At 40.3% G+C, this 25,571-nt stretch overlaps 1 protein-coding gene across 5 annotated transcripts; it reads left to right on the plus strand.

Annotated features, from left to right (window-relative positions):
• Positions 1–917: 917 nt before the first annotated feature.
• On the plus strand, positions 918–25,430 carry LOC120313518 (amine sulfotransferase-like). Of its 5 annotated transcripts, none has more exons than XM_039355506.1 (8): positions 918–935; positions 2,749–2,870; positions 3,150–3,299; positions 8,362–8,570; positions 9,296–9,422; positions 10,490–10,584; positions 16,887–17,067; positions 25,022–25,430. In XM_039355506.1, exons 3-8 carry the CDS (start codon positions 3,158–3,160, stop codon positions 25,180–25,182), a joined length of 915 nt encoding a protein of 304 aa, XP_039211440.1. In that variant the 5' UTR covers positions 918–935; positions 2,749–2,870; positions 3,150–3,157; the 3' UTR covers positions 25,183–25,430. The 5 variants fall into 5 exon arrangements, with proteins under 5 accessions (XP_039211440.1, XP_039211438.1, XP_039211439.1 ...); XM_039355504.1 differs by lacking the exon at positions 918–935 and adding an exon at positions 1,698–1,715; XM_039355505.1 differs by lacking the exon at positions 918–935 and adding an exon at positions 2,285–2,302.
• The last annotated feature ends 141 nt before the right edge of the window (positions 25,431–25,571 follow it).

Raw genomic sequence — 25,571 nt, forward strand, 5'->3', positions numbered from 1 at the left:
ACCAGCCCCATCTTGTCTCCATCGGTGGCGCCTTCCTTGGCCTGGGCAGCCGTGCCCCTTCACCATCCTCCTGCTGTTGCTGCCGCCGCTGCCGGTCACGCTGAACAAGGCCGGAGAGGAGGCGGCAGCAACCAGGCAGCCATGGCCCTTCACCATCCACTCGCCACCGCCACCACTGCCGGGAGTACCGAAGGTCCGGAAGGTTCCCTCCTGTTGTGGATCCATAGTGCCTGGGCTGTCGGGGAAGGGGGTGTGGGGATATTTGGGGCCTAAAAAGTTTTCCAGGACAGGCTTGGGGCCGGCCCTCTTTCCCTGGCCACAGGAGAAGAGGCGGCGCAGGGTCTCCACTTGGGCAGGCGGGCGAGTGAAACCCAGAAACATTTCGCATTTGTTTGCAAAGAGAAGCACACCGCATTAGCTGGCATTGCAGGGGGTGGTCTCACAGCAATGCTGACAATCCGGCATCTTGTTCTGCAAGTAGCAAACGAGAGGCGTTTGCGTCTGCGACACCCTTTGGTTAGCCACGACCTGGGATGGGACCAGCCCTGTTCCTGTTTCTGCCCTGGTTTGATAAATTGAGCTGGAAGGGAGGGGACACTTCTCCTGCCCGGGTGAACCCAGAGTAGAGGTATTGAGACATTCGTTCTACCAAAGCAGAGTTGAAAGTGCACGTTCCCAGCAGGTATTAAATCAGTCTGGATCAGCGTTTCTCAACTGCAGCAACATTCGGCCTGGGGAGGGGGAGCTGGACAGGGACAGGGCCAGTGCATGTGTTGCCTTAGGCTCCACTCTTTAATCAAGCCCCATTATGTTTGTGTGCGCATGCGTGCATTTTGCGGCTCCTAGTTTTTTCTTTTGTGAGGGAAACGGATCCAAGTGGCTCTTTCACCATTTCAGGTTGCCGGCCCCTGACCTAGAGTCTTTTAAGTGCTGAGGTAAGGATAAATCTCACCAATAAATCAAGCTGCTGAAAATGCTTTTTGAAAAAAAATGAGGCTGTATTTATTTCCTTCACCACTGAATGAGTTTGCATGCTAATAGTTGAAGTTTTTAACCCTTTCTTTCTTTCTTTCTTTCTTTCTTTCTCTTTCTTTCTTTCTTTCTTTCTTTTTCTTTCTTTCTTCTTTCTTTCTATGAAATTTTACTTCATTGTCTCTTGAGAGATTGCTTTTGCTCCCAGAATGGGGTGGGAAGAAATTAAAGTTGATTGCTCCTGTCACATGCCTCAATGTTTTACAATCTGAAGATGGTGCTATACAAATTGTTTCCCTTTTTCACTTTATATCCACGCAAGCAGAAGTGTGCAAGAGCCTCTTCTTTCAATCCATTGGCTGGGTGAAAAAAGAAAGACAGGCACAGAATCTCTTAGAACAGCAGCTCCCAAAATAGGAAGAACATGTACACAGACCCAAAAGACAAGGAAAAGAGCGGGAAAAGAATAAAATGTGATTGGCTGATACTATGTTTTACTGACATGTGTAACTCTGTGATTGGCTGTTGCTGCCTAAATAAGGAAATGCCTGACTGACCAAGGTGTGGCACTTCTAAACACAGCTGACAATGTTTCGGACAGTGGTCCACACTGCAACTTCACTTGATCAATTAAAGTGCTGTTTACCTTGGAAGCCTCCGCTTGAGTCTCCTGATTTGTCTTCTTGGAACCTCAAGTTCTTCGGGTAGCTGTTGACCCTTACACTGCTCTCTCAAAGCAGGAGGTAAGGCCAGGGTGAGAAGAGGCAGAAGGCCTTTGAGATAGGAGCCATGAACCCTCCATCCTTTTACTCCATGATCTCAGGAAGAGTATAAGAATTTCAATTCTTCACTCCAAAATTCTGGCAAATAACTAGTGTCTATTTTATCGATGCTCATTATTTGTGGAACAAAAATGTATCATTTTAGAGTTTAGATGGTTTGTGTGCTACATGCAACATCACAGTCTGGTTTGGAAGCATTACTGATTCAGAAAGGAAGGCAGTGCAGAGAGTGGTGAGGATGGCAGAAAAGATTATTGGCAGTTCCCTCCCTTCCATCCAGGACATAGCACATACAGTAGGTGTTGCTTGAGGAGAGTCTGCAAGATTGTCTAGGACACTATACAAAAGTGTTTCTCAACTTTAACAATTTTAAGGCATGAGGACTTCAACTCCCAGAATTCCACAGCCAGCAATGCTGTGGAGAAACACTGCAGTATACATCCTCTTCACAACCTGTTTTCCTTCTTACCTTCTGGGAGGAGGCTCATGGTATCCGAAGCAGAACATCCAGATTCAGTCATGGTTTTCTTCTATACAGTATTAACCTAGTGAATTCTAAAGCTTCCTCCTTCTGTTATGCATTAAAGATGGATAGTGATTAATATTTATGTTATATGTATATGTACTTATATGTAAGGGTGTTGTATATAGTTGTATATAGTATGTTTAAATGTTTGTTATGTATATGTACACTTTGAGAGCAAACAATTAAATTTCATTTTTAATGTGTGCCATTGTGCCCACAGTAAAAAAAATGACAATAAAGGTTATCTATCTAGTATGATGACATGTGTTTATAATATAGTAGTCTGGTTTCTGAGGTACTTTTGAAGTATGGCAGTGTTAGCCTTGCCACAGCGTGTGTTGATTGTGCTATATTGGATTGAACGGTTAGACATGTTTTGATAAAGTTGCCTGAGATAAGATAGTCTTGTTAATTAGGTTATTACTCAATCGTGTTCTATGTCCTCTCTTGCTCATTTTTGGAATACAGAAGCACTGCTTACACAATGATTGACTAAAGATCCGCCTTCTTAAATATTTGAGCACTCTGCAGGAATGTAAGTTGGCTAAAGGACATGACATGAGTGACAGTTGGGGACTAGGTAAGGCAAGGTAAGAAAAGAATTGCAACTAGTATGTTGTTCATAGTGTAATTAAGGCTTTCTCTTCTACACAGAACTCCAAGAAGAACATCAAATTTATTGTTTGTAATGGAAACTTTTGTGGATGAAAATTGAGTTCATGAAACTAATTAATTAATTAGGGAAACTAATCTAATAATATATACATTGTTTTTCTTTATGTTAGCAGGAGTTATGATTTTTAAAGAACTAAATTAATATTGACCATAAATGTAGGAAGTACTGTTAATCGCTATATTATTATCAACAGCCAAAGTAATGGAGCCAGAGGACGATTTCCTATATAAATACAAAGGAATCTATTTCATAAATGGCATGTCTTCACCCAAAGGTATAGATTTACTGGACAGTTTGGAAATCCGAGATGATGATATATTCATAATCACATATCCTAAATCTGGTAAGTTCAAAGATGTCTTCCAAGAAAGAGATAATCTTGTATCCAGTGCTGTTATTCAGTTCCTCAGGATTTTGGTTGCTGTAACTGTGTTGTGCTATAACCAAATTTTAACATTTAGCATTTTATTTTATTTATGTTTTATTGATTTTCTAATTTTAAATTTAAGTATTTAAAAAGCAACGTCGTGGCTGAGTTAATCGATAATTCAAGTATCTTTAGTACAAGTCTCAAACTACCACAATAAATATTTCCTTTCTTTTCCCCTTAGTATTTACTGTCTCATGTTTAAACTAATATAATTCTTATTATATCAATTAAATAAAAATAACATTCTTACATTTATCAATAAATTTTAGCTTATACATATCCTGGTTATTTTAACATTCAGTCTTTATAGACAATCAATGCCCTAATTAGTTTTTCCCAATTTTTAGTTTCATACATTATTAACCTTGTGAACTCTAAAGCTTCCTCCTTCTGTTACGTATTAAAGATGGACAGTGATTAATATTTAAGTTACTTATATATAAGGGTGTAGGTCTGTACATATGTTGTATATAGTGTGTTTAAATGTTCATTATGTATGTGTACACTTTGAGAGCAAACAACTAAATTTCATTTTTAATGTGCGCCATTGTGCCCACAGTAAAAAATGACAATAAAGGTTATCTATCAATCTACTATGATGACATGTGTTTGTAATATAGTAGTCTGGTTTCTGAGGTACTTTTGAAGTATGGCAGTTTTCTTTATCTCAGTTCATAACAAAATCTAGTATTCAAAGTACACATCTTGTCTATTTGAGTATATTCTATTTTAATCCTCACTAATAAGTCAAAACCCCAATTTTCTTCAGCCTTATTCTAGCTTTCTTTCTTTGCCAACTTGCCTTCCATATCCATGCTTTTAAGTCATCAAATAGATCTCCCTCTTTTATTATATATCTTGTTTGAGATAAACGAGGCCATCCAGTCACCATTTTTTTTTCAAAGAGCTAACAAATTGTCTCTCTATTTTTCCATCTTGACATAGTTGTACTATGTTTATGTTCCCTTCAGTCTGTTCTTCTTCTTGATCCTCAGGTTTCTTCTGGTTTATATAGAAAGTCCTTTCCATTTCCAATGTTGTCAGTCCCTTTTCTGGGTTTTCTGCTAATTGTGCTTGTTGATGAGTTGAATCTTCTATCATAGTATTTGATTGTTCCACTTCTTCCATTATATTCTGTGTAGTTGATTCTTTAGTTGTAATCAAAGTTTGTTTTCATATATCTAGGCTGACATCTTGTTCTTTTCTGTAGCTTCTTATTTTATCAGTAGCTGTCAGAATAGTTTCATAAATTGCTTTCAGCATAAAGAGAATCTGTTCCTGATCTTCATCCATGTTCTCTTAGTGGTGTGTTAAATTAAAAGCTTTACAATCAGAGAATGAAAATAATTTTGTCACTGAGGATAGAACACAGCTGGGCTTCTCACAGCTGATATCTGCCAAGCTTGCAAAAGTCTTATGTATAGTCTGGACTTCAAGCCAAGTCTCTTTTAGACATTAAGTTGTAATATCAGGTTTAGCCACAAGATGTCGCCCATACCGTTTAAGATTTTTTTTTAAGTCCAAAATTTTTATAATCCTTTTTCCAATTTTACTTCTTTTTTGTAAGTAAAAACCCAAATCTTCAATAAGAATAAGAAATCTTTTAGTCCTCAAATTTGAGAAAGATAAAAATCCAGTTAGAATCAGGTTATTCTTTCAGCATTTTAAACTCCCCTGGATAGTCAGTCGCCCCTGTTTTTAGAGGGTGGGATAGAATTCCCCTTCCCTCTCTCCACTATGGGGAAAATACTTCGGGCAGCTTCTACTGGTAGAAAAAATAGTTAGGATTGAAGAGAGGTTCAGATCTCACCCAGTCTCATCCGTGCTGCTTTATAAGGTCACAGGAAATAATCAGAATGAACGGATTTTATGCCAAGAAACTCTGCTTTATTAAAGAAGCCATGTGAAATCCATGAACGAGTTTGTACATGATGCTGACCATAAAATGATTAGTTTGATTTTGATTTAACTGAGTATGAGTACTAAGTATTTGTGCTTTGTGAAACTTAGTTTAGGAGGTACAGTACCTCATTGGTATTGGTTTGTGAATGGATATGTCTATTATGGTGGCCAGTTTTTGAGCAGACAAATATATAATGTAATGTAATTATAGGTTTGTCTTGTTCAGGAATTTGGAGGGGGGCAAGCAATGATTTGCTATCACAATTCTAAATATATCTACCAGCTTAAAAGGTGTATTTTTCCTGCTCTAGTGGCTATCATTTAAACAACAAAATAATGTCTGAAATGGTATAGAGTTTTCTGCCTGAGCAGGGGGTTGGACTAGATGACCTCCAAGGTTCCTTCCAACATTATTATTATTATTATTATTATTATTATTATTATTATTATTATTATTATTATTATTATCGATCATCGCACAGTCAGCCAGATGTTCAGACTGGATTTGGCATTTTGTCTACCTATCGAGTCCTTACCCAGGACCTGGGATAGGCAGATGTGGATGTTTGATGGTATTACAGATATCGTCGCAGGATGGAAGCAGTTCCTAATAAGGCCGCCTTTTGCAATTGACTAATAGCGAATTTGTCAATGCCAATGGTGTTCAAGTGGTGCTCCAGTTGTTTTGGGATTGCACCCAAGGAGCCTATGACTATTGGTACTACCCTTGCTTGCTTTTGCCACAGTCTTTCTATTTCTATTTGTAGGTCTTTGTATTTTGTTATCTTCTCCAGTTCTTTCTCTTCTATTCTGCTATCTCCAGGCACTGCCACGTCCACTATCCAGACTTTTTTGTCTTTCTTATCGACAATTGTTAAGTCTGGGGTGTTATGTTGCAGGTGCTTGTCTGTTTGAATTCTGAAGTCCCAGAGCAGTTTAATTTTATCATTTTCTATGACTTTCTCTATTTTATGATCCCACCAGTTTTTGCTTACAGGCAAATGATATTTTTTGCAGATCTTCCAATGCACCATTGTTGCTACTTTGTCATGCCGCTGCTTGTAATCAGTTTGTGCAATCTTCTTGCAACAGCTTACCAAGTGGTCCACTGTTTCTTCAGCTTCTTTGCATAGGCGGCACTTACTGTCTGTTGCTGTCTTCTCAATTTTGACTTTGTATGCATTTGTCCTTAAGGCTTGGTCTTGTGCAGCCAGAATTAGTCCCTCGGTCTCTTTCTTCAATTTTCCTGCTCTTAGCCATTGCCAGGTTTTATTATTATCTGCTTTCCCAGCTATTTTTTTAATGTATTGGCCATGTAGTGCTTTGTCTTCCCATGCCTCTATTCTGTTCTTCATTTGGTCTTTCTTGTAGGCCAGTTTGGTCTCTCCAGTAGTTAGTAAGCCTTCCTGATATACTAATTTCAGTGCATCTTCATCATTGTTCTTCAGATATTCTTCCAAAGCCATTTTTTCTTCTTCAACCATCTGATGTACTTGTAGCATTCCACGCCCACCTATTTGCCTTGGTAGATAAAGTCTATCAATGTCACTGCGTGGATGAAGGGCATGATTCATTGTCATTATTTTTCTGGTCTGCCTATCCATTGCTTTTAGTTCTGCTTGAGTCCAGTCCACTATTCCAGCTGTGTACCTAATGACTGGGATTGCCCAGGTGTTGATTGCCTTTATGGTATTTCCTCCATTGAGTTTGGATTTAAGATCTTCTTCACTCTCTTGATGTATTCACCTCTAATCTTTTTCTTGACTTCAGTGTGCTTGATGTTGTCAGCTTGAAGGATACCCAAGTATTTGTAGTACTCTTCCTCATCCAGACTCTTAATGTTATTTTCGTGGGGCATCTTGATTCCTTCAGTTTTCACTATTTTTCCTTGTTTGATAGTAAGTGTGGCACATTTGTCCAAGCCAAACTCCATTACAATATCTTGGCTATATATACGGACAGTGTTGAGCAGCGATTCTATTTCAGATGATGTTTTTCCATACAGCTTCAGATCATCCATGTAAAGGAGGTGGGATAGTCTGGCAGATGTTTTTGATGTTTGATAGCCATGTCCTGAGTTATTCAGTATTGTTGACAGAGGAAACAGTGCAATAACAAATAGTAATGGTGATAATGAATCTCCTTGAAATATTCCTCTCTTGATATTAACCTCTCCCAGCCTCTCACCATTGATCTGCAACTGTGTCTTCCATTGTGCCATCGATCTTTGCACAAATTTTCTGATGTTTCTACTGACTCCTGTTATTTCTAGGCACTTTATTATCCAATCATGTGGCAGAGAGTCAAATGCCTTTTTGTAGTCAATCCATGCCACATTCAGGTTGGTCTTCCTTCTCTTGCAGTTTTCCATTATTATTATTATTATTATTATTATTATTATTATTATTATTATTATTATTGCCTGGTAATAAGTTTCAATTTGGCTGTCTGCAGCCTAGTGACGGGCCATATTTCTATGGCCGGTTTTTCATCCTCCAGTGTGGAGGCTGCCCCGGATCGAGCGGAAGATCCCCTCCTTGCTTACCCCTACAGAGCCACTTTTGACCCTTTCCAGGGCCCCCAGCGGTGCAAAATCGGACGTGGAAGACGGAGCTCGCCTTCCAGTGGCTACAGCAGCCACATCAGCAAACTGGAAGCCTCAACATTTAGCATTTTATAAGAAGCTGAAAACGTAGGAGAAATAAAGCTGCTAAACCTGTACTTTCATCATTTTTATTTTACCCATACATTGCTAGATGGGTGACCTTGGCCAGTCACACTGCCTCTGCCCACTCAGGATAATTGTGAGGAAAATAGGATGAGGAAGGATTATTAGGTATGCTTGCCATTACTTCCAAAACTAATAAAAGCAGGATAGAAATAAATGTGCAAATAAATAGCTAGTTTTTCTCATCCATCCATCACTTTAATCTATCAATTTTAGAACACTTCATTGTGTTCAGGCATCTCTGAAATGTTTCCTATTTCTCCTGATAGGAAGGTTGGCTTGGCATAAGCTCAAAGTTCCCCAAATAATAATGGATGAATTAATTTAATTATTCCTTATTTGCAGGCACAATATGGACTCAGAATATTGTGAGCCTGATTTTTCATGAAGGTCATCGAGATGGAACTGAAAATATTACCCTGAATGAAAGAGCACCATGGCTGGAGTATAAAATTTTGCATGTAGATTTTCCCAGTCGCCCATCACCTCGTCTCTTTAGTTCCCATCTGCCCTACTATTTGGTACCCAAAGGATTACGAAGTAGAAGAGCAAAAGTAAGACATATTTTGCTAACTTGTGAGGTGATGTGGGGAACTGTCTGTCTTCTGTTCTATTAGCTCTGTATCTGAATGTTTTATTAACAAATAGGCAAATGGCACACAAACACATATTACATTGTTCCAATATATTTGGTGGACACTAATAAGTTTTGAAGGGTGATGAAAATAAACACAAACAAAATCGTGTTAACATCAGAATATCATGCCCTGGAGAAATAGCTAAGAACCGAATTGAATATCGACCAGCTTAAGCTTATTTTTCCAGATGGATTGCAACACTTTGTGTTGCATGGCCATTTGCTATCTTAACATATCTGAACACTGTCAAGTTGAGGAATGCTATCTCTAGCCCTCAAAACCCTTCCCACAATCCCTTCTGTCAGCCACTCATGCCCTAGTCACCAAAGGTTTCAGCTGGTGCAAAATGCAGCAGCATGAGCACTTGTGTGATCTCTAAGAACTTCATACATGACACCTCTGCTTTGGAAACTGCAGTGGCTACCACTTTGGTTCAGGATTCAAGATGCTGGCCCCAATCCTGTTGGCCTGCTGGAAGTTCCTCAAACATGGTTTTGCTAATAAGCTTTGAGATCCCATGATATAATGGAGCCTGTTAGATGAGTGTATGAGAAATATTTGATGCACTGTATGTAGGCTTTGCTGTCAATCTGTCTTTTTTCTTGTTTTTTTGACTAGTTATTATCATCTTTCTGTTACAGATTATTTATGTGCTTAGAAATCCAAAGGATATCTTGGTTTCTAGCTATCATTTTCACAAAGTCTTAGTCAAATTAGAAACCCCAAAAGACTTCAGTACTTTCTTTGAGAAGTTTTTGGCTGGAAAAGGTAAGAAGTCCTTCATCATGACAACATTATGTCAGTTTTGTTTTAGATAAGAGATTATGAATATATTTCCATCTGCTTCCCACAAAGAACAAACAATCCACCCACTTTCCTAACATAAGTAACAAATAATGATTCTCCATACTCAAGCAGTAATTTGTGTAAACTCTATGAAAACAGTTTATAATGGGATGGATGAGTGAAGAAGAATGCAGGACGCTGAGGACAACTCATGAAGTAAAAATGGGTAGGAGAGGCAACTGAAGGGAGCTTATTACAGGAGAGAGATGAGTAATACTAAGATATATTTAATATAGAGGAGAAAATGGAAGGAAACTATTTGGTGGTTTAAAATCAGGATATGAATGGGTTGGAATGGATGAATAAAATATAAAGTTTTTTTAAAAATGAATATTAATTAAAACAGGGGTCCCCAACATCTAGGCCATGGCCCATTAGTGGGTTATGAATTATTTGCAATTTGGCCATGGAAATGGCAGGCAAGCACACACATGTGTGCCTACCCTGTTTTGCAAGCAGCAGGAATGCCTGCACACCACTTGTGCAAATGGAGCTGCATGCATGGTCATGCTTGCTGGCTGCTCACACAGATCCATCCCTTCTCCTCCCCTGCCAGTTGGAGACAAAACCAGAAAAGTTAGGTAACTCTAAGTTAAAGAATCACATACAAAGTGTTTTAGGAGTTGGAAACAGAAATAGCTAATCGGAATAAGTCTGATATTTGAAGAAGTATAACAAAAATTAAAGTAGATTGCTTTAATTAACAAGTTGGAGTACGCAACCATATTAGCTATGGCTCCCATTCCTTCTCTCTCCTCTCCACATTCAGTGATATTAGGATAGCCCTTAGTTGAGCTATCATGCTTTTATTTGTAGGCCCATTAGGATCATAAAGATAAATGAGGATAAATGGAGGAAATTGAAGTATTAAGAATGTATCCCTGAGACAGATGGTCAGCTGGATCATTGCAGCCCTGAGCTGAACAACTGAACTCAGTGATTTCAAGACTGCCCTCATGTTTACACTAAATTACTTTCTCTCCTACCAGTGCTTTGTAGTTCGTGGCTAGACCATGTAGAAGGCTGGTATGCTCATAAGGGTGATTTCAATATTCTCTTCCTTTCTTATGAAGAAATGAAAAAGGTAAGATGTGTTTGTGCTGTGAAATGCAGTATGAACAACCATTAAGCACAGACAGCTTTAGAAATGATGTGAAGTGTGAATAATCTATTCCAATAGGGAGTAACAGAGGTGATCATAGAACCACTCTTGGTTGTTTCTGTGCACTCCTGTAGGAGTGGTGAGGTTTCTGAAGAAAGGCTGGTATGCTCATAAGGGTGATTTCAATATTCTCTTCCTTTCTTATGAAGAAATGAAAAAGGTAAGATGTGTTTGTGCTGTGAAGTACAATATGAACAACCATTAAGCAGCTTTAGAAATGATGTGAAGTGTTATGTCCCGAGCCTTGCAAACAGGCTCGGGGCGTTTGCAGGCAGTCCCGGGCAGGTGCAAGCTGCCCGGGACCAGACAGGCTGTCGCCAGCGCCTGTGCGCATGCGCGGGTGCTGGCGCGGGAAAAGTAACACATTGACCCGGGAATTGCCTATATAAGAGGCTGGGAGCTTTTGGGCATTGCTGAAGCCTTCACCTGTAAGCTGAACACAGAATGAAAGAAAACCTGAGAACTACAACTGCTTCTCGTGTCTGCTTTTCGCCAAGGACTCAACACTGGTGACGAGGGTGGGATGCCTTACATCGCCTGGAAAGGAAGAGGTGTAAGCTTACCCAAGTGAGTCCTGAGCGGCGGAACGGCATTGACTCGGCAGCTACCTGCCAATCCAGTGCGCATTCGGGGGTAGGCTGGCTGATAGACCCGTCTCCTGAAAATGGCAAAAGTTGGAAGGCTTTCAGCATTCGACGTCTCACATCCAGAGCGGTGGGAGTCCTACGTAGCCAGGGTGGAAAATTACCTCAAGGTGAACCAAGTGAGGGAAGATAGCTTGAAGGCTGCCACCCTGCTTTGTGTCTGCGGTCAAGACGCCTTCGAAATCGCAGAGAACCTTGCAGCACCTGTCCCATTAGAGTCTGTCAGCTACGCAGATCTAAAGAAGCAATTGAAGGAGCACTTCCAGCCCAAGATGTCCGTCATCGCATGGCGCCACACCTTCGAGCAGAGGGATCAACGATCCGAAGAGTCGGCCAAAGAATACATCGCCACATTGAGGAAGGCCGCCAAGCACTGCGAGTTCAAGGACCTCGAAGAACGACTGAGGGACCGATTCGTGTGCGGCTTAAGGCATCGAGATCTACAACAGAGGCTTTTCGCCAAAGAAGACTTGTCCTTAAGAGAGGTCACCGCAGAAGAAGCAGCAGGCAGCGCCGTCAAAAACATGCGGCCGATCAGGAACAGTCCAGATGTTGCATCCGTGCACCAAGAGGACGTCCAAGGAAACTCCGAGGAGGATCCGGACGAGGAAGTCGACCGTCTCCACCCCACGAAGGAAAGGAATCAGAAAGGAAGCTCTGCAGCTCCCCTCAAGTGCATCGGCTGTGGAGGTCGCCACAGGAGAACCGACTGCAAGTTCCGCTCCGCTATCTGCCGGGCGTGCGGGAAACAAGGACATATTGCAGCTGTGTGTCTGGGCCAACGAAAGGTACAACCTCAGGAAGAACTGCGCCTGAAAGGTACCAGGGTCCCCAGCCAGAATAGGGTAGGTTTTTGCGCTTCGCGAAGAAGCATCTTCAGGACAGGCACACACAAGCCCATCAAGAAAAAGCTGTCACTCAAGGTGAAACTACAAGGGGTTCCATTAACTATGGAACTAGACACGGGGTCTGCCCTTTCAATCATATCCTTACATACATTTAGGAAGATTTGTTCCGGCAGTGGAACTCAGGCTAAATTAAGGCCTTCTGACATTGTGTTAACAGACTTTCAAAATTCGAGAGTGTGTGTTAAGGGGGAGGCCACCCTTAACGTACAGTATAAGAATTTTGAAGGTCCACTAGACCTATTAGTAGTAGGGGGTGAACGAACGAGTCTCATAGGACTCGATTGGTTTGAAGCCTTGGGGATACACGTCACGGGGCTCAACAGCTTACAAACACTCGACCTACAGGAAGTCTGCAAAGAATTTGCAGATGTCTTCAGCCCCCAGCTGGGCACATTCAAGGGACCCCCTGTGTCCTTAAAACTAGACCCCACTGTCACTCCCATTAGAATTAAAGCAAGAAGGGTCCCTTTTGCTTTAAAGAGTAAAATTGACACTGAGTTAGACAAACTGATCCAACAGGGAATTCTAGAACCTGTTGATTCCAGCCCTTGGGAGACCCCCATTGTCACGCCTCTAAAGGCAAATGGGGACATTCGCATTTGTGCTGACTACAAATGCACTCTTAATAAGGCATTGCAGCAACATGCCTATCCTGTTCCTGTGGTCAGTCATATTCTGGCCTCCCTCAAGGGGGGGCGCGTTTTTGCAAAGCTTGACCTAGCTCAAGCGTATCAACAGCTGCCTGTTGATGATGATGCTGCTATAGCTCAGACTATTTTGACCCACAGGGGAGCCTTTAAGGTAAAAAGGCTACAGTTTGGAGTGAATGTCGCTCCTGGGATTTTCCAAAGCGTAATGGAAAACACACTACGGGGCATACCGGGGGTTTGCCCCTACTTTGATGATGTCTTAATTGCAGGAGACTCCACACACATTCTAGCTGAAAGGCTAAGGGCTGTTCTGTTAAGATTCAGGAAAACAGGCCTCAAGCTCAAAAAAGACAAATGCAAAATTGGGGTGCCTTCTACTGAATTTCTGGGGTTCAAAATTGATGCTGCTGGGATTCACCCTGCTGAATCCAAACTAACTGCCATTTTAGAAGCACCTAGGCCAAAGTCTAAGGCCGAACTTTAGGCCTTTCTGGGCCTCCTGAATTTCTACAATTCCTTTCTTCCACATAAAGCTAGTGTAGCTGAGCCTCTTCACAGGCTATTAGACAAACAAGCAGTGTGGCAGTGGTCACAAACACATGAGGCTAGTTTCAATGAGGTCAAGGCCTTACTCACTTCTAACAGTGTACTTGCACACTTCAATGAGTCCCTTCCTGTGTGCATCGCTTGTGATGCTTCCCCTTACGGGGTAGGAGCCATCCTGAGCCACCTCAGGTCTGATGGAACTCAGGTTCCTGTTGCATATTACTCCAGAACACTGTCTTCTGCTGAGCGCAACTATGCTCAGATAGACAGGGAGGCTCTGGCTGTTGTTGCTGGAATTAAAAAATTCCTTGATTTCTTGTATGGCAGGCATTTCACGGTCTTCACTGACCATAAACCTCTGCTGGGACTGTTTACCACATGTAAACAAACTCCCCAAATCATTTCCCCTAGAATGCTTAGGTGGTCTATTTTTCTGTCTGCATATGATTTTTCCTTACTCCACAAGCCTGGGAAAGAAATGGGCCATGCTGATGGCCTCAGTAGATTGCCCCTGGGTTTTGTCTGGATGGCCTGAACACTGCCCTAGTCCTGAGTTTCAGAGTTTCTGGTCCAAAAGGAACGAGTTGTCCACTTCTCAGGGTTGTCTGCTTTGGGGAAACAGAGTTGTCATTCCCACCTCAATGAGGACTAGGATCTTAGAGTCCCTCCACGAGGGTCATCCTGGCATTGTTCGCATGAAGGCCCTTGCGCGCAGCCACTTGTGGTGGCCTGGTTTAGATAAGGACATTGAGGCTAAGGTGCATGCATGCCACCTGTGCCAGCGCTCTCGCCCAGAGATGCCCCAAGCTCCTGTGCATAGATGGGAGGATACACAGTCCCCATGGTCTAGGGTGCACATTGACTACGCTGGGCCCTTTCAGGGCCAGTTCTTCTTGGTCCTCGTTGACAGTCATTCAAAATGGCTTGAGGTTGTACCTGTCTCATCCACCACCACTGCAAAGACTATTCAGGTACTGAGGGGGATTTTTGCTGCACACGGGCTCCCAGATGTCATCGTGTCTGACAACGGCCCTCAATTTACTTCCTCCGAATTCCAAGCTTTCTTACAGGCTAACATGATTCGTCATGCCACGTCTGCACCCTTCCACCTGTCCACCAACGGTATGGCTGAACGCATGGTCCGCATCACAAAGGACGCCTTGAAAAGACTCACCTATGGGGACTGGCATCACAGGTTGGCTGACTTTCTCCTTTCTTACCGCACCACACCGTCCACTTCTACAGGGAGAAGCCCAGCTGAACTTCGCTGGGGGCGCAAACTTACTACGAAGCTTGACCGGTTGCATCCAGACAGACTGCCTTCATCTACCTCACATCCTAGGGCACCTAGACAACTACTTGTGGGTGCCCCGGTTTGGACTCGCAATTACGGGCCTGGTCATACATGGGTCCCCGCTTCTATTTCCAGGGTCACGGGTCCTCTCTCCTACGAGGTAGCCCTGGACAACGGTCGTGTCCTGCGTCGGCACATCGACCAACTCCGCCCTAGGCGGGATCTTTCAGATGAGACTCCTGGGTCCTTTCCAGAGGGGAGGGGGACCCTTTAGAGCAAAGGGAGGGGCACGAGCTGCTGCCCACCTCCAATGATGGATCCACAAACGGCCCATTCCAAGATTCCGCGAGTGCCCCAAACAGGATTTCTAAGAGCCTATCCAACTACCAGGGGGTACAATCACTATTCACCTGCACAGCACAGTACTCCAGTCAGGGAGGATACCCGTGAGCATCCCAATAAATCATATCCCGCAAGAGAGCTGGCACATAATCCCAAGAGCTGGCCTGACCTTAACCCAAGTCCTACAGGGGGTCAAACATACAGGGAGGTGGTCGAGGAACCAAGTCCCGACCGCAACACCTCTAGCCCAAATCAGGGAGTAACTGAGTTTTGGGAAGGTACAGAAATCCACACGAGCCCGGACACAGAACGGGGTTTAGGGAATGGACAGCCTCCTGACAGGTCTTGGACGGACCTAGGAGGTTCTACAGAGACGCCCAGCAGTGGCTATCACTTCAAGGGGCCCGAGGGCCTACAGCTAGGCAGGTCAACCAGGTCACAAAGTGACAGAAGCCCTGGCCTGACGAGCCCGGTGGGCGAGCGAGCAGGCCAGGCATTGGGGCACAGTCCTTGGAAGGCACCAAGGCATGATAAGGAGAACAGGCTCACGTCTCCCCTCAGTCAGGGAACACCTGTCAGAAACCCAGAGCTGAGAAGGTCACAGAGAGCAAGGAAATCTCCTAAATACTTAGAGGATTACATAACATTGCTGGCCAAACAAAAGCCAGTAAACAGTAGGAGCTCTGGGAAGTAGAACATTGCATCAAGAAATAATTGTATGTTGGTAGTAGTCTTAGCCCAGGGGAAAGGGGTGTTATGTCCCGAGCCTTGCAAACGGGCTCGGGGTATTTGCAAGCTGCCCGGGACCAGACAGGCTGTTGCCAGCGCCTGTGCGCATGCGCGGGTGCTGACGCGGGAAAAGTAACACATTGACCCGGGAATTGCCTATATAAGAGGCTGGGAGCTTTTGGGCGTTGCTGAAGCCTTCACCTGTAAGCTGAACACAGAATAAAAGAAAACCTGAGAACTACAACTGCTTCTCGTGTCTGCTTTTCTCCAAGGACTCAACATGAAGTGTGAATAATCTATTCCAATAGAGAGTAACAGAGGTGATCACAGAACCACTCTTCGTTATTTCCATGAACTCCTGTAGGAGTGGTGAAGAAAAGTTTCTGTGTTTTCAAAAGGAAGGAGGAAGTTCTGGGAAACTAGAGTGCTGTCACCTTGATATCAAAAAGATTAATGAAAGGTGTGTTTGTGAGCACTTGGCTTGTCATGCTAGATAATTTAATTAACAGGATGTATATGGTGTAAAAACAAGTCTGGCCAAACAAAGTTGATCTAATTTTTCATAGATTTACTTAGTAGATAAGGGAAATCCAACTAAGTATCTGTAATTAGCCAAAGCTTAGTCAAAGTCTCTCATAATATTTTCCTGTTTTGGCTCAGAAGAGATTGACTCAACTCAACTGCATTTTTAAGAAAGGCCAAGGCATTTTTTTTATTATTATTATTTAGCCTGGCCTGGGAACTGGCCAGCCTCTGATGCAGCCAGGATTGCTAAGAACATAAGAGTCTGAATCTTAGGGAAATTATGGCACATCAATATATTGTCAATTAAAAACATTTCTCAAAACTTGCCTTTGAAAACATTTTCCAAAAGTCTTAAAGCAACATTTCTTTGTTTAATTCATTGATATTGCTTCCTAGATCCATGTATAGTTTTCATTAAAAAAAATAAACACAAATGTTTTAATCAGGGTAATTTTTTCAGTAAGAAAAGACAGAATTAAAGGTTGGGGGAGTGAGTGACAGCAATAATATGTGAGATCTCAACAAACTTTTTCCATCTTTTCTCCATTGTTGTGGATAACCTAATATAAGGCTCTATCAAATGCAGGATCTGAGAAGGTCTGTACTGAAAATATGCAACTTCCTAGGAAAAAAACTAACTGAAAAAGAGATGGATGATGTGGTAGATAAAGCTACATTTGATAACATGAAAGTGGATTCTAGAGCAAACTACACATTCGTGACTCCTGATATCCTCGATTTCAGCAAAGGAAACTTTCTTCGCAAAGGTAGATCGGTAATAATTAATATTCTGGGACTGTGCTTTTGGAACGTGCTGGGCTTCATCTGAAACCACGTTCAACACTACAAATGAATTTGGCTGAAGCGATTTACCCTTCATTTTTGGTTGCTACAGATTTGGGAGGAGGGATGAGTATTTTCTAGCTTAGTCAAAACAATAAATTGTTCTATGGGAAACAAGGTCATTGTTGATTGCATTTTGGCGGGCTAAGGCTTCAGTTAGAAAGCCTGGGCAAGTAGTTAATTGTGGAATGTGCATTATGACACATCATTGAATTGGGAAGTTCAACTTTGTAACCTGTGGGGGGAAAGCTTCAGTCTTGGTTTCACTTTTGAGTGTGCCGATACTAGAGTAGTGGCCAAAATTGTGGAAACCTTTTGGGAAAAGTGTACATTTGAGGTTTGATGGCTAATAACACCACTTTTTTTGGAATAGTACCATAAAATTATATATCAATGGAAAGATAATTTAATCAAGAATGTAATGCAATGAGGTTTGTTCAATTATCTGTATTCTATGAAAAGTTATAGCCAAATAACCAGAAAAAGGAAGCACAACTTGCTTAAGTTGATATCAGGTAACTTTCCTTCATTGGATTGTAGCCAATGAGCATTAGTGTTTAGAGAGCCAATCAGGTGTCATCTTGTTTTGGCAATGAGCCAATCAGATCACAGTAGGATTCAGTTATTGGTGTCATGTATTGAAGCTGAGAGGAGGACATTTGTCAGTATGTTATGTGATTGCTATTAAGTTGGTTGGGTTTTTTTTGTGTTCTTTCATTTAGTGAGCTTGTAAAACGTAATAAAATTAAAGTAATGGTGCAAACAGTTGACTGGTCACTCAGAAAGTGATGGAAAATAGTATGATTAAGTGAACAAGGCTACAGTTATAAAGAAATTAGAAGGAAAATTGGTAGAAACTTAACCAAAGGTGGCATTTCTAAGTTTTTGAAGAGGTATAAGGAGACTCAGTCACTACAAAATCATACTGGTAAAGGCGGGAAAAGGTGCAGAACAGCAAGTGATGATAGAAGAATTAAGAGACTGTGCCTACGTGACAGAAGAAAATCATCTGGGTATATACAAGATGAAATGGCGCAATGCAATGTGAAGTTGAGTGACAGAACATCCTACCCGTGCTCCACGAAAGCCAGGAAACAGGAACGTTGCAGTATTCAACAAGTTTTTATTCACTATGATGAAAACGAAGTTAGCACTGAAAGGATACTCCATCTATTGCCCTAAATACATTGCGCCACCACACCCAGAATACACACCCCCAATCAACGGTTAAATAAATAATTAGTTTCCACCCGTACCACGCCCCAGCACCGCCTCGTGATAGACCTCCGCCCAGTCATAGCAGTATTGAAATCATTCGGCTCCTCTCGCATTCTATTGCTGCGTAGCTTCCGTCTGGCTGTTTTCTGTCGTGAAATGGCCACATGGCTTGTTCGGCCGCCGCTGCAGATGTTCTGGCACCGCCTTCATATCGTTGATGGCGATGTAACTCACGAAGCTACCGGACTCGGCTGGAGCACATGGAACCGTAGCTGAGCTTCAAAAGGTAGGTATCACGCTGGGTCTGACATTGAGTGCAAGGACTGTTTGGCGCAGACTGCAGGAATTTGGCCTCAAATCTAGAATTCCACAAAAAAAGCCACTTTTATCTCTCAAGCAAAGGTTGAAAAGACTAAACTGGGCTAAAACCCATGTTACCTGGACAGAGGAACAATGACACAGTGTTATTTGGAGTGATGAGACCAAGATATCCCTGTTTGGTAGTGATGGCATAAAACACGTAAGAAGAAGAATCGGAGAAGATTTGCATCCTGATTGCATTACATGTACCGTGAAATACCCAGTCAGTGTTATGATCTGGGGTTGTATGACATCAAAAGGTGTGGGCAGAATTTGTGTGATTAATGGGAATATAAATGGCCAAAAATACATTAATGAAAACTTGAGCCCAAACTTAAGCCTTCTGCACATGATCTTTTCCAAGACAATGAAGCATTTATATTTCAGCAAGATTCAGCTCCATGTCATGTTGCTGCTGTGTGCAAAAAGTGGTTTCAAGATAATCATATTCCACTGCTGGAATGGCCTGGGAATAGCCCAGACCTTAACCCAATTGAAAATCTATGGAGCCGACTAAAGAAACTTGTTAGTCAGAAGCAACCCAGCAATAAAACCCAGTTAACAGAAGCAATCATTCAATCTTGGTTTCACATTATAACAGCTGCAGAACTAAAGGACTTGGTTCACTCCATGGGAAGACATTGTAAGGCCATAATTCATGCTAAAGGTTACCCAACTAAGGATTAACTGACATGGTGATAATTTTTGTATATCTCATTTTTTCACATTTTTTTTTATTTTTATTTTAGACCAACAAAAAAAACAAAACACAGCAAAACATTACACACATACAAACATAATATATCCTTTTTTGTTAACAGCAATTTGTAACAGTACTCTTCTATTATTTACATTTCCCCCCCTCATTCTTCTTTGAAATATTTGTCCTTATTGCCCCATTGTTTCATATTTACGTTTTCCTTCCTTCATATTCTACTACTTACTAGGAATAATTCATATTATTATTATTATACATTATTATACACATATCACCTCTACCAACACCTCATTTTAAATTTCCAACATTATTCATTGTAGTAACTCTCTTATTTTTTATAGGACTCGACCGGGATTCTATCTAGGCCTAGTGATCATACAAATATTCTCATAGTCCAAATCCACTAGCTTCTTTTATACCTTATTTTTTAAAAAAAGATTCACGTTAATTATTATTTAGTGCATATACTGTTTTTGCTCTAATACTATTTCCAACATTAAAATTCACCCCTTTTCATCCAAATATATTGATTTGATTTCATTTTTTCTTTGACATATATAATAATTCCTCCTTTCTTGTTTTATGCTAATATTGTGTATAATATTTCTAAATTTTACTTTCTCTAGTAGTTTTCTGTAATCCTATTTTATATAAACTTCCTAAAGATACAACACATCTACATCCAATTTCCTTAAATTGTTAAACGTTTAAACTCTTTTTCTTGGTATATTTAATCCTTTAATGTTTACAGATAAGAGCTTAATTATGACTCCTATTTTTTACTTGATCTATTTTTTATTTTTTTTATGCTTCTTGTCTCTATAAGTTGTCCTTTTGCTTCTCTTTCTAACCTTTCTCTTTCTTGTAACTTTTGTATTTCTCGCTCTCGATCAACTTCCTCTAATAAATCTTCATCGTAACTTTTACTCTCTGGCTCTTTCCTATTTTCTTGTTCTTCTCCTTGTGAAAAGTAACACTCATAAAAGTCCTGTGCTTTCTCAAGTGTATCTATCTTGTATTTTTTTTTCCTGCCAAGTTAAAAGTATGCCTTCAGGTATTAACCAACGAAACATGACTTTATATTTAATTAATTGAGTCGTTAAAAATTGGTATTCTCGTCTCTGATTTCGTATACTATGTGGTATTTGTTTTAATACAATTATTTCTTTACCCTTATATATTATTGGTTCAGCTCTAGTTTTTTAATATATTTCATCCCTTATTGATCTTCTAGTAAATCTTATATGGACCTCTCTCGCCAATCTATGCCTTCATGCATAATTTGTATGTACTCTATATATTTTGTCTATGTCTCTTCTTACCTCCGTTTTTCTTGGCCTAAAATCTCTGCCAACATCTCTGCCATCTTTTCTCCCAATTCTTCTTCCTTTTCCTCTACAATATTTTGAAATCTTAGAAAGAACGAAGCTTTGTTCATTTCCAGAAAAGCAATAGATTCAGTCAACTCCCTATTTGTCTGCTCAGATTTCTGTATCATCCCTTCTATTTTACTATCAACAAGCTCCATTTTTGTTTTGACTTTTTGAATTCTTTGTTCATTTTCCATCATTGTTTGTTGTATATTACCTATCTTATCATTCATATTTTTAATTTCATCTCTCATTTTTACAATATCATTCTTAATTTCTTTATGATGTATTTTCATTTCTTCATAATTATTTGCTATTGCCTCTTGGGTCATCATCATTGTTTCTTGAATCATTTGTAGTGTTATCTGCAAACTCCGTGGGTTCATTGCCAATTCTACTTTTTCTTTTTCTTTCACCAACATGATTCTTTGGCCTGAAGGAGAGGCCATTGTAGTTGTGGGATTTGTAACTGTTTTTTTGCTAACTTTAGTTGTAGTTATAGTACTTGTCATTTTTATTACTTGAATAATATTTCTCCACTTTTGCATAAAGAATATATATAATACTTCTAACTATAAATCAATATATATGATTATAATATCATTATATAATATTAACATTAACAATTAAAATTACAAGTAAAGCTATACCTTTCCTTATCCCACTATTATCTAGTACACATTATAATATTCTTAACATCTATTATATATATATATATAGGTCTTTGGTTGTTCGGGTTTTCTCCCGCGTAAAATTGGAAGTGTCTTGGCGACGTTTCGACGAAGTCCCATTTGTCATCTTCAGGCTGGTGCTTTCAGCTTCGTGCTTCCAGGAGCACGAAGCTGAAAGCACCAGCCTGAAGATGACGAATGGGACTTCGTCGAAACGTCACAAAGACACTTCCAATTTTACGCGGGAGAAAACCCGAACAACCAAAGACCTACATACAAACACCCGCGAAAACCTCAGAAAACAAATTATATATAAAACACTATACATATACTATTCTCTAAGTACTGTCACCACTCTTAATTTCATTCACTATCACTCTTACTTGAATAGTCGCCTGTTTTTATTTCTTTACTATGCTATGATTATTTTCCACTTCTATTTAGTTCAGTTACTCAGTTACACTTATTTCTATTTCATTAATACAATTCATTTACTTCATTACTTTTAATACATTTGCCTGAGACCACTTTTTTACTTGTAGCTTAATCACTGCTTGTATATGAGTGAATATTGCATCAGCCTTTTTTTCCTCAATCTCAATTTAATATGTCCACCAATTCACCAACTATCACCTCTTATTTCTTCTTCTCTGTATCCAATATTTCCAAAACATCCACTCGTCACTTTGTCCAGATATATGTCAACTAAAGTCCAAATTTCAATGTTATTTGTTCTTCAAAAATAAACTAAATTTCTCCGTTGTCTCCCTTCACCTTTTAATCCTTATGTTAATTTCTCAAAGTCCTTTTTAATCACCTTTTATTGCCTCCAACCATCCTTTCACCAGTCCTTTCTTTGATTTCATTCACAACTTCTTGCAGTTCTTAAATTCCAGTCTCTCACATTTTGTAAACTTTGCTGTGGGCTCTCAGCATTCTTCACGCTGTTCTCGTTCTGCTCTATTTGCTCCCTTCTCCGCTCTGTTTTAATTCAGTTGCCGCTGTATTTCTCTCCTTATAGCTTTACTTTTCCTGTGCCTTCTCTCAGCCAAATGATCCTCACCTCCTTCAGGGGTTTCCTCATCTCCTGTTACAAAGCTGTCAGTTCAATTTTTCACTCCCTCTCAGGCTGCCGTTATCGCTCCAGGCCAGCCTTAAAGACTGGTTTCTTCTCCACCAATTTTAAGAGTGCTGCTTCATTCTGCTCGAGTGTTTGCTTTCCACCCAGATTCTCTGAAGTTCCCTCTTTAATTTACCGATCTCTCCGGGATTGGCAAAGCCCTTGCTGGGCTCTTGGCGAAGATTTTCCCAGGACTTAGGAACAGAGATCTGTTCCTTCACCCGCTCGATGATGACGTCACAGCCGGAAGTCCCTATATCACGTTTTTTCTACGTGTTTCACTTTTCTTTTTTATAACTGCTATTCTAATAGCAAATCCTTCATAAAAGTTATTGCATTACATTCTTGATTAAATTATCTTTCCATTGATATATAATTTTATGGTACTACTCCAAAATAAATATGTTCCTTAAGGAAATCTTTTTTGCCTTGGAGCTCTTTTTACTGGTCTCATCTATCGCAGCCATGAAACCAGGATTACTACCTTCACCTGAAAGGCACTTTCTAAAGTGGTATGGACATGTCCCAACAACCTCTCTTTTTGCTGTCTCTCCATGATGTTGTGTTTGTCTCATCAGCAGCCTGCATTTGAAGCAGCCATAAGCCTTTCTTAGCTGTGCCAATGTTGAAGTGGTGTTCTCCTTTTCACTCTGATAAATTTTGGGCATGGATATAATCTGATGTTTTCAATGATCATTATGTTGGTTGCATAGACTAACGATCCTTTGGAAGTAGGATTGTTCTAGCTCACAGTGGCCACTTTTAAGATGGAGAAGATACAACCTCTTCACTCTCTATCCTGGGCACTGTCCTCCAGTCTCTTTTAAGCCTATAGGGACATCACCAAAGCTCAAAGAACCATCAATCATTTCACTTAATCAGGGGGCCAGTTCCAAAAGGGTGAATTCAAGATCATTTAGAACCTCACTGGCAGATCATTGGTTCCCGACTTCCCAGTAAAAGATACTTATGGCAGGAGAATCATTCAACACCTTCTAGTTACAGAGATCTTTGCCCTTCTATTAAGTCTTCACTCTGTAATCCAGCTCTAATTAAAATAATAAGGGACAACTTCCTGCCCAAAAACTATAAATACAGAATTCTAAGAACAGTTTGATGGACATAGAGGTGGCTAAACATTGATCTGATAATGGACAAATGTGCAATGTTCCAAGTTAGTCAGGTTTTGCAAACTATTATCCTCTTTCTCAGACTCAGAGAAGCCCATAGTGGGCAAGGTAATTGGAGAGTGGAAACCACCTCTGGAAGAGTTTTTATCTTCATTTGTATAGTCCCTTTCTGAAGTCCTGAAATGTTTTATATTCAGTCATGTTAAAAAGAAAGCATGCCCTCTTTGAGTTATAGGTTTTACGTATCAGGACATAGTAAATATCATCTGGTTCTTAGCAGTTCTTTAAATTAGGTATATACATAGTCAGCTGAACAACAGCACATGACATATTACACCATGTCATCATTTATTTTACAAAAAGAAAGCCAAAATGGAGAAGCCATGTGGGGAAGAAACTAAGAACATCCTTACTGTTTCTATGGGTATGAAGAAGCTAAGTAGCAGCTAAGTGCTGCTATCAAATGACCTTAATCCAGTGGTCTATAAAACCCAAAGTTTTAGGAGTTTGTTGGTCTCCAGCATTGAGGGAAGGACATCAGTAATAATCTTAGACAACTCATTGTTGTTGCCTATCAGTCTGGGAAAGGTTATTTGCAAACAATTTAAAATACATCATTCTATGATGAAGAAGATCATTCACAAAGGCTGGCCAACATTGGGCTACGCAACAGGACAATGATCCCAAACACACCAGCAAATCTACAATAGAATGGCTGAAAAAGAAAAGACTCAAGGTGTTGCAATGGCCCGAAGTCCAGACCTCAACCCGATTGAAATGGTGTGGTGGGACTTCAGGAAAGCTGTACATAAACAAATGCTCACAAACTTCAATCAACTGAAGCAAAGTTGTAAAGAAGAATGAGCCAAAATTCCTCCACAGCAATGTGAGAGACTGATTAAGTGACACAGAAAACGATTACTTCAAGTCATTGCAGCTAAAGGTGATTCTACAAGCTATTAAATCATAAATTTTTCACACACGGCTTCTCCATTTTGGCTTTTTTTGTGTAAAATAAATGATGACATAGTGTAATGTCATGTTGTTCATCTAAGTTTGCATTTACTTACTTTTAAGAACAGCTAAGAATCAGATTTTTACTATCTCCTCATAGATAAAACCATAGAAGTCAAACAGGATGTACTTTCTTTTTCACATGACTGATTCAAACACAAACTTAGTCACATAAGAATGTGTAAGAATGAACGTTTTGGTGACAGGATGGCATAAATAGCTTCTAGTTTAATTGAATACAAAAACTGTTGACATTTTTTTAATTGTTATTTCCCAGGTACTGTTGGGGACTGGAAGAACACCATGACTGTTGCCCAGAGTGAAAGGTTTGACCGTGTCTTTAAGGAGAGGATGGAAAAGCTGCCCTTCAGGTTCTGCTGGGATATTCAGGAAGATCTTGAGCCTATTTCCAGCTCAGTGGAGGAAAATAATGTGTGATGCACAACTTCAAATGGCTTGGATCAGAGATGACCTTCCAAGAACAGTCTTTCTGTAACCTTGTAATGCTTAAGTCTCAACTCTGCAGAGATCATAGAACAGAGCAACATCAAATTCTATGGTATTATTAAATATTGTATGGCATTTGCTTATTGATTTATATTTCCATTACTGACTGACTCTGGGTGTTATATATGAAATAAAACCCCACAAAGACAACATAGCAAATAAAAAAAATATAATATCAACAAAAAAATCCAAAGCTGATATAGCTACAACAGCCAGACCTATTTATTATACTTTCCGCCTCCGTGAAGATATATGTTGCTTGATATATCATCTTAGCCCAACTCCTACGGGAAAAATCACATTTTTAAGGCTTTTTTTTC

This window comes from Crotalus tigris, unplaced genomic scaffold (assembly GCF_016545835.1).
Source record: "Crotalus tigris isolate CLP2741 ecotype Arizona unplaced genomic scaffold, ASM1654583v1 scf7180000018691.1937549, whole genome shotgun sequence".
In the NCBI taxonomy this organism is placed as follows: Eukaryota; Metazoa; Chordata; class Lepidosauria; order Squamata; family Viperidae; genus Crotalus; species Crotalus tigris.